The following is a 14,922-nucleotide window of genomic DNA, read 5'->3' on the forward strand; positions in this document are numbered from 1 at the left end:
ACACAAACACTGCTTAAAACTCAGCATGAGGAGGTAAATGTCAGCGCAACTGTTAAGTTTAGTGTATCAGGGGAGAGAGATACTCTATCAAAGGCAGAGCTTCTGTGGAAGTGCTCTGATACATTGTTAGAAGGATTACTTTACAAGAAATTAGTTTTCTCTTGCAGAAGGCTGCTTTAAAACAGACATCAAAAACCCTGAAGAGACAAATCTTCCAGATTTTCTTTCCTAAAGCTAATTCCCTATGTAGTGATGCTACAGTAGGTATGGCACAAAGCACACTAGCAGCATTTATCATCCTTATTTATATTTATCAGGCATAGATGTGCACTTTTTCCTTCACTTAGCCTTTTTAAACCAAGTAACTTTGTGCACTGGAGCCATCTCCTGCAGCACTCACTGCAAAAACACCTTATTTAAAACGAACTGTAATAATTGCATAGCAATTATTGCAATGAATTCCTTTGATCCCCGAGTTCATGTTGAAATGAGATTTTACTGACTTTGCATGGAACTGCCAGAAGGCAGTCAACACACTGGCAGCTTTTCTTCCCTCCCTAATTTCTGCAGAAGTGCCCAAACTGTCATGACAAGACAGGTGTATGAAATTTTCCCCTGAAAACTAAACTCTGAGGGGCTCAGAGGAATGAGAAAAACAGTGAAAAAAATACAACTGTGTACACTTCCTGTCTATTTTAAGACGGCAGAAATGCAAAAATGCTTGCAACAGCTGCTTCATAAGCATTCATGGGGTTCACTCACTGTGCCCTGTGCTGCAGCACATTCCTGTCTTCTGAAACACTTCTCTTCCCTTTTACCTCTACATATAATAAGTCTCTGATGCATCATTGTCACTGTACTTAATAGGTACAGCAGTATTCTGAGAGCAGACTTATTTTTCTGGATAAGCTCACGGATGTTTGCTGATTTATTTTATATTCTGGCTGGTAAATCCTCAAAGAAAACCATTCAATTTGCTTATAATTCAGTTTAACCTTTCCTTTTCTTGTCAAAGAAGTTCTGTTTTTCAAATCCTCATTAAATGAAAACAGACCAAAAAAGAAAAATGAGATGACTCCAGATATGACAGACCAAGATTTACTTTAGTACAAGGCAGAAACTTCTATTAGAACAGGAGAGACACCAACTCAGGCAAAGGGAAATGTTAGTCATTGCAAAAGGTAGTAATGCTTAAAGCTTAAACTACTTTCCCTCAGTTTCCTAAAATAGGCTTTTAAGGTTTTTTTTATCTTGTACTATCAAATTGTGTTAGTTACATAACTAAAACATGCAAATAAAAGTGCAACAGACTACTCTTAGCCAGTATCTGATTGAACAACTTTTAATATTTCTACTGACAAATATTGTAAGCATAACCAGAGTGAAATGTATTTACTTGAAGTCTGTGCAGTGACAGACTTGGGTCACTGAACTATCAGTGTAAAGAGAACTACTGGCATTCCAATTTCATTTTCAGTTGAGACAGAGGCTGCTGAAGTGATCACAGACGTGTTCCAGTAGTGCCAAAGTCTAATCAAAACTCAGATTGTGTGTTAGTAGCCAAGGCCGAGGCAAACAATTATCCTGTACCATACACAGAAAGCAACTAGTATTGAATGGACAAAAACTTTGGTCAACAAACTAGTTTTACTTCTTTAATAATATTTTGCTAATAACTCAAGAGGCACGACAGTACCAGTAAGCATATGAACTTTAAAATGCACAATGGCCACAGACAGTTGACTTGGATACAGTATTGGTGTTTGGTAGCAGACCTACAGACGGCTTTTCGATTCTTCCACTCTTAAATGATTTTGTATTTCCTCCTGACCTAGTCATGCACTGGAGAGGAATTCCACAGCAGTCTCCTTCTCTTCAGTTAACTCCTTAGCAGTAAGTTCCATCTTCTCACGAGAAAAATCATTAATAGGAAGACCCTCAACAAACTTCCAGGTCTTGTCCTGATTGAAAACAAACAAATAAAAAGCCCTCTATGTAAGAACAGGCTTCATTCAGTCTGCATGAAAGAAACTTTATGGCATAAAAACACAGCTTATGGCTCTAAGAACCACATCAGGTAGAAGTTAATTTTATTTCAGATAAAGAATGCAACCAGCCCCAGCTAGTCATGTCAGATTGTACTTGTCTAACCACCAGCACTTAACTGACAATCACGTTAATTTAACTTGGTTAATAAGAGTCCTCTCTGTGAAAGGGAGACTGCTAAACTCCCACATCAGCAACTGCAGTCCCACAAGGCTGTTAACAGGCTCACATGACAGTTTAATAGGTCTTGCAGAAGATATATGGATTTAAATACAGCCTAGTTACCTTGATCACAACAGGGAATGAATACAGCAGGTCTTCAGGAACACCATAAGAATTGCCATCAGAAATTACTCCCATCGAAATAAACTCCCCCTGAAATCAGAAAGGCAGAGATAAATACATTTTTCACCGCTAGAAGCAGGCAAAATTTCCATGACTTATGATATCCTTTATCTCCTATGACACAATTTACTCCAGAAAAAGACAGATTCTTTCCTCTGAACACACATACACTCGAGGTCAGTGAGGTGGGCACAGAATGAAAGCATGAGGCAAACAAGCACTTTAATAGCCACATCTTACCGCTGGAGTGCCAAACCAGATGTCCCTCACATGATCACAGATAGCTTTGGCAGCTGACATGGCACTGGACAGCTTCCTGGCCTTAATAACAGCTGCTCCACGTTGCTGAACAGTCTGCAATTAAGAAAAAAACCCAACCATAACTAAATTGTAAAGCATAAAAACCATGGCTTGCTCTACATGCTGTTAGTAAATGCCATCAAGAAAGACTGTTGTATGTAATTATTTAATTTTATCAGTGAAGATACAGTTCTTTCACTAAACAAACATGGCATACAATCTAGAAGAGTTGTGCCAACACAAATGTAACAATGTTTCAGAGGCTCATTCCTTAACTTTACAGCTAGCTGACTACTCTCATACCAACCAGATGCCTCAAGCTTTTCCCACCAGGAGACTTTGTGCATGTCAGCAGTAGCAGATGTCTCAAGCGACACACTGCCAATTGAGGTCTTCTGCTGAATACCAATGTGAAACACTTGCTGGTCTGAATCCTACAACACTTACTGCATACAATTAATTTAATTCCTGAAGATAGCTGAACCTACCTCACAACACTCAAGTTAATAGTTTTAAATTTAATAGTTTTGCTAAAGCTTTAATCATCTAGGGCTTTAGTAACCCATTTCCCCTCATATTCCACTTAGGTAGCCTGTGCTCTTGATCAATTAATACCAGTATTTTGTTTTACTAACTTAGATTATTATTTATTACTACTCTACTTTGCAGGCATTTCCTAGATTTTTCAGATTCCTTTTCAGAAATGGTTCTGATGATGCCACACACTTTGTGTGTGTGTATGTGTGCGCACATTCATGAGCAGGGAAAGATTTGCTGGCCTTTTCTGCTGGGTGTGGAGCAGCAAATGGATCATCCCACTTCATCTACAAAACTGCCCCAAAAAGTCACCGTAGTGAAATGACAATGGTGCTCCTGTGTCATGCAAGTTTCACATGAGTTGTGATCAAAACTCTTTGCTGAATCATTTTAGCGTTTCAGTTGGATTTTTCTAACAGAAGTTAGGTAGACTTTCCTGCCTTGAATTTTCCAAGGGCAAATAACTGATAGCAACAAGATATCTCAAGATGGCTTGCTCTAGTGAGAGAAAAGAGCTGCTTCACTACATCAGTTACATTGTTTACAATTTCAGAAGAGGTAAGGAGAAAGCACAGAATGACTATTAAAAAAATAAAAAATGGTATCTTACCACAATAAAGTCTCCCTTCAGCCAGCTGTCATCTTTTATAGCTTCATAGACTCCAACTTCCTTTCCTTTCACATTTACCTTCGCATGGTTAACATCAGGATATTGAGTGGAGGAGTGGTTGCCCCAGATGATGACATTCTTCACATCATTAGCAGCCACACCAAGTTTCAGAGCAATCTACATGGAAATTAAATATGTCCATTGCATTGACTTCAGCTTCTCAACTCACAGGCTTCTTTGAAAGCATTGCCCTGTATTTAGCATAGATAACACAATAAGCCATTTTTTACCTGAGATTTGGCTCTGTTGTGATCCAAACGAGTTAAGCAGCTGAAGTTTTCCTTTGGTATGGATGGGGCTGACTTTGATGCAATCAGGCAGTTGGTATTTGCTGGATTCCCAACAACCACAACCTAAAAATGAAAAAAGGAAAGATGAAGGAGGTATTTCTGCAAAACACCTCCCTTCAGTGAAATATACTGCTTGGCCTTCAAAGAAGCTATCTAAAAGTTAAGTTTTCTAATCTCTTGGTTGTCTTCAACAAGATTGTCTTTTAAGTGTGTCATTTCTAGTCACCCAATCTTCTATAACTGCACATAAAAATATTTTCCAGGTAGGTATTCTCTTTAACTTGACATCCAATGTGAAAGGGAACAAGACTTCTAGGGAGATCTGTACACTGACCTACAGCCTGGCTTCAAACTTCATGCTACTACATATAGGGAGACAGACACAAGCACACTTTTAACCAACCACCTTTAAACGTTTTCTAGACTGGCCGCCACTGCTTTATATAATTGCTTTATAATTAAGAAAGCCAGAACAGTTACTTATCTCAATGTTCATAGGCAGTTAGAAGTAAAACACTGCCTCAAATCAATTTATTACTATGCAAAACTGATTTTTAATTCATCCTTCGTTTGTGCCTCGAATGACTTATGTCAGACTCCATATACTCTAAATCACACAAGCTGATCTGCAAACCTCCCTTTGTATTTCCCCTTTTGAAAGTGAGTTCAGTAAATTTTCCATTACTCTCCAATAGTTATATTGATAGTTTTTATTCCAGCTGGATAAAGAAGCAAACATGTCTTTAGAAGCTGTGGGAAGTTCATCAGCAGACATTAAAAAGTCAGTTACAAAGCACAGCCAGAGTCTGGGTCTGAGATTAAGAGCAGTGGGAGAGCAGCCACATGATCCCATTAACTGTGCTGAAGGAATCTGAGAGAGAACAATTAAAATCTTCTAATGTTCCAAGTAAGATGCAAACAACCTAAATAAAGCCGATTTTTGTGCAACTGTAATTCCATATTGATATTGAAGTTAAGGGTCATTATGTTAAAGGACACAGATGGATATGAAGTAGGCAGCTGCATTTAGTTAATTCAGTTCTCCTAGAGAAGAGTGGTAACAAGCAAAAGACTGCTTATTTTTTTTTTAAACATGGTTTTATGGGGTTGCTTTTCAGATTGGTGGTAACCAGCTCAGAGTATGTGTGGAATACAGCAATACAATGTAGGACTCACGTTTTTCACCAAACAAATTAACGACTAAATCATCCACCTATTTAACATTCTGTTTCTTATCTACCCTTGACTGTGGGCTATTTTCCAGGGCATAAGGAAAGGAATGCCCACACTGAACGGGCTCCTGCTTGTACAATATTCTTCTACAACGTATCCAGGTCTCTACATAGCCGAGAATTAATGTTTTAAATTCAGTTCCTGTATTCACCTTGACAGTCTTTTTGGCATACTTGTCCAAGGCTGCACCCTGAGACTTGAAAATTTTTACATTTGCTTTGAGTAGATCCTTCCTCTCCATGCCCTCTCTCCTTGGCATGGAGCCAACCAGAATTGCTACGTCAAGGTCTTTGAATGCAACTTCCTCCTTGTCTGTTGGAATGACCTCTATAAAAAAAGGAAATGGGCAAAAGAATTCAGCAAGACAAATACTCATGGCATAGTGCTAACAGGAATATTCTTTTGTGCATAAATAGTATACAATCTAATCTGATAATACCACCACCTTCCCCTTCCAAAAATACAAGTAACAATCATTTGGCCCTACCTCCACAGATTTAAATACATCCCAGTCAACAGGTTTTACATACAAATATTTATCTAAAGTGGAAAACACAGGAGAAATCTATGTAAAAAGATACATTTCATCTGCCTCTAAAAATGTGTATATAAGTACATGCGCTTTTCTTTACTTTTACAATAAAATTTCAGTGGCAAAGACCAACACAAGTGAAGTTTCGCTGCCTCTTTCAAATTCGAAGCAGAGAAGGTTTGATTTGTACAAGAGCTGGTACCTACATGCTTCTTTTGGCATGTGTTATAAACTCCTACTTGCTCCCTTTCTTCTGCTTGTTTAAACTACGAGAACTCAGCTTGTTTAAATGGCTTGAGGAGTGCTTTTTCATTTTGTGTCTTTATACAGAAGATATTTTTAAGACTAATTTTTTTTATTTAGCAATTAATATTATATACATAATATAGCAATGATATATTATATATATTTCATGGCTGGGCCAGTGCACATATGAACAAGTATCTGACAATTTCTTGTACAGGCTGAAAGCCCAGGATTAGATGATATAAACCAGGTATCTCCATTGCCAATTCTGTCCACAAAACCTATTTGATGTCATTCTTCCTAGCTTACAGGCTAAGTTAAATTGATTATATTCCACAAAACACAAAACCAAGGAAGGATCATTTCTTCTGCCTAACTTCCTGCCAGCTACAGGGACTCAGAAATGCAATAATTGTACTGCAGCATCTTGTAGGTATAAGAAAAAAATGTTTTGGCCACCTCTGAGCAGCGGCAGAGCACAGTCCTGCAGCTCCATCACCACACCTTCCAGTACCGTCATCATAGGAGTGATGTCCAGCAGCACAAGAATAAGAGGCTGGAAAGAAAGAAAAGGTTTAGTGCAAGCTGGGCACAATGTGTCTTGAAAATGAATTTGTCTTGTACTCAGCTGTTACCTTATGCAAGATTTAAAACCCATTTGCAGAAAACAACTTCAGCACAAAAAACAACTGATAGCTTGCATAACAGAGCAGAACACCCATTTTCCCCACTTAAAGAAGAAATTACTTGCATATTGGTAAACCATTCTGAGTGTCTACGAGGAAACCAGTCTCAGGCACTGCAGTTCTGACATTCATTCATTCCTGTGCCAGCAGGAGCAGGGAGGTCATCCTTCCCCTGTACTCAGCACTGGTGAGCCCACACCTTGAGTGCTGTGTCCAGCTCTGGCCCCTCAGTTTGGGAAGGACATTGAGACACTTGAACACATCCAGAGGAAGCAACGAGGCTGGTGAGGGACTTGGAACACAAGCTCTGTGAGGAATGACTGAGGGAGCTGGGGGTGTTTAGCTTGGAGAAAAGGAGACTCAGGGGTGACCTTATCACTCTCTACAGCTCCCTGAAATGTGGTTGTAGTCAGGTGGGGTTGGTCTCTTTCTCAGGCAGCAACTGACAGAACCAGAGGACAACGTCTCAAGCTGCAGCAAGGGAAATATAGGTTGGATATTAGAAAAAAGTTTTTCATACAAAGGCTGATAAAGTTCTGAAGTGGCTGCCCAGGGAGGTGGTGGAGTCACCATCCCTGGATGTGTTTAAAAAAAGACTGGATGTGGCACTGTGTGCCATGGTTTAGTTGAGGTGTCAGGCATGGGTTGGACTTGATGATCTTGAAGGTTTCTTCCAACCTGGTCATTCTGTGAATTCAGAGTGAGAGTTACCTGGTCTTTGCCGAAGACATCACCCTTGGCAATGCTGTAGAGGAGGGAGTAAGCAATCTGCCCAGCTGCTCCAGTCACCAGGACTCTGACAGGTTCAGCCTGCAAGGAAATGACAGAGCCTTACCCACAGCTCCACACCTCAGCCTCACACCAGTTAAAATTAAGTTACTGCAGCCATAGCATTATGATTATTTAACCTGGATGAAAGCCCGAGCCTAAAGGTGGATCAGCCCCAGCTCCTGGGATCACACTTCTGGTTCTGCTAGAACCACCAGCAATTTCTCTGCTTGGTTTTACAGAAATAGACCACACTTGCAAAAAGATCCTTAAGAATTGCTCCTGGAAAACTTGCAAAATGCCAGGAATAGCGATATATTTGAAAAATTTTGCATTCCCTTTAACAACATTGCCTTGTTAACATAAGACAATACAACACACACCCCAACCATTCATACTTGAAATTTACTACAGAAGTTTCACAAGCTGTAACACTTGACTGGTTTTCAGATTCTTTCTGTTTCAAGGGCTGTTCCCACTAAGCATTTTGAATGCTTATTTGCAACCAAAGACTTATTGAATGCCAGAAACCAAAGAATCTAGGGGACTTAAAATTACTGCCTCACTAAACTGTTAGGCAGCAAATTTAACTAATCCACAGACAAAAGCTACATTATGAACACATACAGACATTATCCATAATACAACTGTCTTTTGTCAAACTGACCCAAAACTCCAAAAGACTGGGAGAAGACTGCCAAAATGTTACTATATTGCAAATAAGAGGGGAATAAGGGTTTGCCCTGTAGCAAAATGACACTTTGTTAAGCAGAACCAGGACTGGGAGAAATCCAGAAATTATTTAATATTGAAAATTAAAGGCTGTGAGAGTCTGGGTTGGAGAAGAACCTGGAGAGCTTCTTCAGCCTGGAGAAGAGAAGGTACCAGGGTGGCTTTTCAATACTTAAGGGGACTTACAAAAAAGATTAGGACAAACCTTTTAGTAGGGCCTGTTATGAAATTACAAGGGGCAATAGTTTTAAACTAAAAGAGGGCAGACCAAGATAAGAAATAAATACTTTACAATAAAGGTGGTGAAACACTGGCACAGATAGTCCAGATAAGTGGTGGTTGCCCCACCCCTGGAAACATTCAAGGTCAAATTGGACAGGTCTCTGAAAAACCTGGTCTTGTCGAAGATGTCCCTGCCAAACGCAGGGAGGTGGATCAATGACCTTTAAAAGTTTGTTCAACCCCAAAGCATTCTATGATTCTATCAAAAAGGGCCACGTGGCAAAGGACATTAATAACCCAGTATTTCATAAACCTGTTATTTGTATTTCCCTTTTTATCTAGATGCAATAGGGCTGGGACAGATTGTGCTAGGATAGGAACAAGCAGACTGACCAGCCTGCTGGAATGCCAAGCCTACTTTTTCAGAAAATTTAAAAGATGATCATTTGAGATACAGACCAGGCATAACTGAATGTGAAAGAAGTGATTTAATTGCATTCTGGGCTACATTACAAAAAGTGTAAGCTGCAGAGCAAAGACACGCCTTGCAGTCAGTGCTCGTGATACTGCAGATGGAATACTGAGTGCAGTTCTGGAAACCTGAGTTCTGTATGGTTCTGCGGTCTGTAAGATGAGGCTGAGGGAAAGTCAGTCAGGACAGAGTCTGGAAAGGTAGAGGATAAGGGATATCTAACAGCACACCACCACACCTTCACAGGATGTTAGAAAAATAGCACTGCCCCCAACACCTCTCAGTAGTGGCAGAACAGGGTGCAACAGCTACAAATTAAGAGAAAAACTCTTGATTATGTGGTACTGTTGCAGCAGAACAGGATACCCAGAGGGTCTGTATAACCTTCACCCCCAGCGGTTTTCAAGGCCCAGACTACAACACCTATGACATGATCTATCAGTGGCAAAAGTCTTGCCGTCAGGCTGGACTGGACAACTTCCAGACATGGAGCAAGAAGGAGGGCAGATATGACCTCTACAGATCCTTTCCAACCAGTATTCCTGTCACTGATATTTATAGGAAAACCATGTGGGGCTTCCAGTGTATTCTCTCTGCAGAATTGACCGGCCAAGCACAGCTGCATCACACTAGTGTTAGATAATTTAAAAAATTAGGCTACCTATCCCATTTTATCACATACTAGAAAAAATCAGGGCATAAATTATAAAGGTAAACTACTGACTTGCAGATTTAGACCTGGCCTTCATTATGGGAATGATTCTTTAATTATCTCATTACCCAATTGCCCGTTACACGGTGTTGAAGTGCATTTTTCTCTTTTGAACTCATCCTACTACAAGTCACACCCCTCTAACTTCATTGAAACGCCACTACAAGGGGAAGGAGAGCAGACAATCAATTCTTGGTGGTTCAAATCTATTTCTGGTACTCTATTCTTGAGCATAACATCTGAATGATGATGAGCAACATGGATTAAAATGTGTATCAAATTTTAAAGCAAAATTTTCAGCATGTTTCTAAGAAGAATCTACATTTTATTTATATAAATGGAACAGTGAACACTCTTTTAAGGCAACTAACCACACTAGTTAAAAAAATAAGTACTGAAAAGTTACAGTGCTGCAAAACCTTGGCCTGGCAAAATCCCCATCATATAAAAAGCGATCCTGTGCTAAGCTATTCCAGAACTCACACAGGTAACAGCAAAACATGTTTTCTTTATATTTATAGGGTATCTGAAATAAATTGTGAATTGATTTTTTTTCCATTCTATTAACTTTATAAGCCAGCCTGATTGAAACAAAAAATGCCAACCTATCCACTAGCGTTATGGTGAGTATTCAGCCTAACAACAGGAGAGGGAAGGAGAAGAAGACAAAAGGTAAGAACAGGACTATTTATTATTTTTTTACTGAGACAAACTTAGCATTTAGCCTCTAAAAAAAAACCCAAACCTACAGTCATGACTCAGCTCCACCTTCTCAAAATAATTATGTTTGCTTACTACCATCCTTCCTGTTGTCCCCCATTTGGGGCTGGAGGAGGAAAACACACAAGCTAAAATAAGGTGAGGAGTGCTTCCTACTTGGTTTTACTTTCCAAACCTCCAGTACATTATTAAGTGCATTCCCCAGACCCTTTTACCCCTGCACCAATTGTGAGAATTTAGCATCAAAGAAACTTCCATGTCTCTCTTAAATCCAGAAGCTGGATTAACAAACCAAAAACTTTGGCTTCTGTTGCGCTGCTTACAAAATGTGGATAACGCTCACCTAAAAAACCTTACATCTCGTATTAAAATTGGTCCCACTGAGTGTCTGAGGCTACTTTTAGAGAAATGAGAAGCTCCTCAACAGAAGTTGTAGGTTCCAGACATTCATGTCCAGACGCTTTAACCCATGACTTGGCTCCTGCAGGGCTTTCATGCTGTGGTAACTGCAGGGGTGACCTTTACTCACTGTCAGGTATAAAGGAACTAGAGGACAAATTAAACAACAACTAGCTGAACTATTTTGCTCCAAAGCCTTTCCCACTCCACATTCAACCGATGTATAGTTAAAAAGCTTTAGGAAAATAAAAGAGTAGCAAAAGTAATGATAAAAAGGATGAGAAAAAAGGCCCCAGCAACTGACCATTGCATCTCCAGGTACCCTTCTTCATCTAATCCAGGAATTGTAGGATCTCTCCCCTCCTAAACTATCACAGATAAAAGCAAAGCCTCCAATATCAAGTAAGGAAGTTGTGGTCTTACACCCACCCCATGCACTTTGGTTTAAGAACTCAGTGCTTCAGTTATTTCTGTGATTACAGCTGATATCAGCAGAACTAAAACATTAGTGCTTTATCTGCAAACAGCACTGCACTGCAAAACTGATTCAGGAAGTTACAAGGTAAGTAAAAGACAACTCACAACCTATCAAATGTTGCGACAGGAATATTCTGGCTACACAAGTGATAGACTTTGCATTGCTAATTGCAGCTATGCGAGATCTCCATACAGATTATTGCTGATAAGCTCATCTATAAAATACCATCAGCTTAACATTATTCCTGAATATTGAACATTATTCCAGCCAACGAAGCTATTCCACCTTGCTTTACAACAATTACTCAATCATTAAAATAATTTTTTATCTCTTCCAAGGTCTAGATTCTGCCTAAGGAACTTTCCCTTTGCTCTCCCTTCTATAAAGCAGAGATGTGGGGACAATAAACATGTTTGGAAATGTAGCAGAGCCTCAGCAAAGCAGCCATGCACTCGAAGAACACCACCAGCGCTGCGGTTCAGAGACCTAAGCAATTCCAAAGGCATTCCTCCCTTAAGGAACGACCTTGACACAGGTGCCCTGTAAAACTTTTTCCATTTCATTGAGCTAATGGTGGCTGCACTGATAGATGATTTTATTTCAAGAAATTTAAAGCCTCTGCCCAACACCACATGCATAATCTGAACAGCAAAGGCAAGCTAAAAACAGTGACATTCTGAAAAGTCTGGACATCAAAGTTCTTTGTGAGACCAGACCATCCATGTCAGCTCATCCGTGTCTCAATGCTTTGAGAGTTCAAATACAAACTAGAACTTGCTGTCATGTTGTCACTCCTGCAAATCCCCATTTTAAATAGAAGGAGTGGAAAAGTTTACAGATTTTGGTATTTTTTAGGGTACAGCTCAAATAAGCCACATTTCAGAGCATGCAAGCATCCTTTCTATAGCAAAATACTGGAAGTGAAGGTTTGAGTAACAGGGTATTGAGTCTAGAAAAACAAAGAGATGTTTTCATGCCTAGAAAGGAAAGCAAGGTCTCTGTGCAGGTTTATATATCTATGTACACATGCTGCAGAAAAGCAAAGCACTGCAGTTCACCTCTGTAACCTCAGAGCAGGACTAGAAGGACTCCTTGACAATCTAGCGAGTCTGAACAAACAGCTGGATTTCCGACAGCAAGCAGGGATGAACCATTAAAGACATTTCACAAGCACTTTCCCTTGAGCTAACACAGAACTGCACCAAAACCTTCCGCGCCTCACGAGCAAGGCGCTGACAGCCCCCATCTCCCGCAGGCAACGCCGGCAGCCGCGGCGCCGGGACAAGGCGCGATCAGCTCTGGAGTGCCAGCCCGGGCCAGGGGGGTTCGCTGCGTTCCGCCGGGGGCACATCCCGCCCTCCCCGCAGGGCCCTGGGGACAGGCAGAGGCAGAATCGCCGCCAGGCCGGCACCGACCCCACGTCCCCGCCTGGAAGGTCACCCCGGCGCGGCTCGGCGGGGGCTGGGGCGCCACCATGCCCGGCCTCTCTGGGTGCCGCGACCACCTCCAGGTCACCCCTGCCCCTCATCCCCGGGCCCTCCTGGGAGCAGCGCGGCCGGGCGGGGAGGGCGACGCCATTTCGGGGTCACCTCCGCCTGCCAGAATTCCCCGCCCCGGGGCGAAGGAACCCGAGGGGCGCGGTACCGCCGCGGGCCCGGTACCGACCATGTCTGCGGGAGCGGCGGATACGCTGGCTGCTCGAGGTCACCTCTGCGGCGCGACTGCGGCCGTGGCAGCGCTGCGCCGAGGTGCCGTGGTGGGGCGGGGCGTGCGGGCGCGCGCAGCCGCCTGGGGGCTGTAGTCGTGGTCGCCGCCAGCCAGCGCCGCTCGGCTGCCGTGGAGAACTACAACTCCCATCGTACCTCGGGGGTGGCGCGCCGCGCCCCCGCACGCCATTGGCGGTTGCCTCTCCCCACCTCGCCCCATTCATTGAAGCGCCGCGCGGCGCCGCAGGGCTAGGGCCGTTAGGGGGCGACGCGTGGCTGCCCCCGCGGCGCGTGCGGGCGGTTGGGAGGGGTGGGGGCTGCGGCAAGCGCGGGCTTCTCAGGCCGCGCATGCGCGCTCAGCGGTGAGGATGCGGAGGCGGCTGGGGTGGCGCATGCGCGGGGGGCGGCGCGCGCGGTTGCTGCGGTGACGCGCGGGACAGGCCCCGGTGCCGGCGGCGCCGCTCCCGCGCCCGCCCCGCGACCTCGGAGCGCTCGGTGGGTGCGAGTGCGCGGCCCGGCCCGGCCCTGCCCTGCCCGGCGGGGCATCCCCCCGGGACATCCCCCGGGGCATCCCGGAGCCGTGAGCCCGGGACGGGCAGAGCGTTCCCCTCGCGTTTCCCGCCCGTTCTCCTCTGGGGAGCTGCCGGCGCGTTCCCGGCGCTCCACGCTTCATGAAATTCTGTCATCCTGTTGCTTGGTCCTTTCCTTTTTATTTTCAGGGAAAGCTGAGAGCTTATCTGTGCTCTGTGCTATTCCGCTGGTAGAAATACGTGGCTAAACTAGCGATCACTTGTACAAAAATAAAACTGCTCGTTTACTTGGGTTTCGAATTGTTGAGTGAAGTAAATTCCTTTGGTCTGGCTGTAAGGGAGGTTGGTAGCGGCAGAAATACATCAGCAGAACAGAGCTTGTAAACTGTTGTTGGAGTGTAAAAGAAGGTCTTGGATAGCACAGCTGATTTTTCTTTTCCCTCAGATCCTGATTGGATTCCCTGTTAGTTGTTTTGTGAAGATCTCACTTGTCCCGGTGCGTTTCTGCAACATTAGTTTGAAGTCTTATTGTAGTCTTTATAGTAAGCATGTATGCTGACGCAATTTCTTCCGTCCCGCGACAAAAGGGAATCTGCTCCTTTGGGGCAGGGGGTGTAAAATGCAAGTTGTGATGCAAAGTGCTCCCGTTCCAGCGGGTCTCGCTGCCAGTCGTGCTCGTGTCGCAGCTCGGAAGGAGCCGTGGGGCCCGGGCAGCTCCTGCGGCGGGGCCAGCGGCAGTGCCCGGGTGCCGGAGGTGCGGTCCCGCCGGCTCTGTTGAGGTTCTCCAGCTGCACTGATTTATATCGGTTAATGACAGCCCGTTTTTAATATGAATGAAGCGTGTAGCCAAGCTCCATTCTGTGGATCAGTTTGAAAGCCGAATAGCTGCAAGCAGAGCTGAGGGCTGGCTTGTTGGGAAGCGTAGGGAAGCTTGGTCAGGAGGAGGGAGCTTGTTTAACAGTCAGAGTTTCCCACAGTGTCCTAAGATGCTTTACCCTGGTGACTCTTAACCTTTTCTGCACCCAGACGTTGTACAGACTTAATTAACACTATTTAAGATTGCTTAAGATTTAAATATACACAAAACCTGATGTGGACCCACATAAGGTAATTTCCACTGACCATAATTGGTTCAGTTTAATTGATTTTTTATCAATTTTCAGCTAAATCAATGTTAGCAGGCTGTAAACTGATTTGTCTGTGTCAGCATGGCAGATTGTATTGATTTAATGGATTTCAGTTAAGAGCTTAACTTGAAACTTTCAAACTTTCTTCTGTAGGTAACTCTTCTTATTCTT

The 14,922-nt window shown here is 43.1% G+C and overlaps 2 protein-coding genes across 8 annotated transcripts in view; one reads left to right on the forward strand and one right to left on the reverse strand.

Moving 5' to 3' along the window:
* Positions 1–1,082: 1,082 nt before the first annotated feature.
* On the reverse strand, positions 1,083–13,157 carry MDH1 (malate dehydrogenase 1). The gene is made up of 9 exons (XM_030945074.1): positions 13,054–13,157; positions 7,597–7,695; positions 6,659–6,755; positions 5,573–5,748; positions 4,129–4,251; positions 3,839–4,015; positions 2,632–2,745; positions 2,332–2,421; positions 1,083–1,961 (listed from the first exon to the last, which is right to left on the reverse strand). The coding sequence occupies exons 1-9, from the start codon at positions 13,054–13,056 to the stop codon at positions 1,836–1,838; spliced, it is 1,005 nt and encodes a 334-aa protein (XP_030800934.1). The 5' UTR covers positions 13,057–13,157; the 3' UTR covers positions 1,083–1,835.
* Positions 13,158–13,514: 357 nt separating this feature from the next.
* WDPCP (WD repeat containing planar cell polarity effector) overlaps positions 13,515–14,922 on the forward strand; it is a 148,514-nt gene continuing 147,106 nt past the window's right edge. For 5 of the 7 annotated variants that reach the window (XM_030946091.1, XM_030946101.1, XM_030946095.1 and 2 more), the window contains exon 1: positions 13,515–13,589. The gene's annotated coding sequence lies outside the window, so the exon portion shown is untranslated. Of the gene's footprint in view, positions 13,590–13,936; positions 14,732–14,922 lie in introns of those variants that run through there. The other 2 variants (XM_030946097.1, XM_030946093.1) reach the window with 1 other exon arrangement.

This window comes from Camarhynchus parvulus, chromosome 3 (assembly GCF_901933205.1).
Source record: "Camarhynchus parvulus chromosome 3, STF_HiC, whole genome shotgun sequence".
Taxonomy (NCBI): Eukaryota; Metazoa; Chordata; class Aves; order Passeriformes; family Thraupidae; genus Camarhynchus; species Camarhynchus parvulus.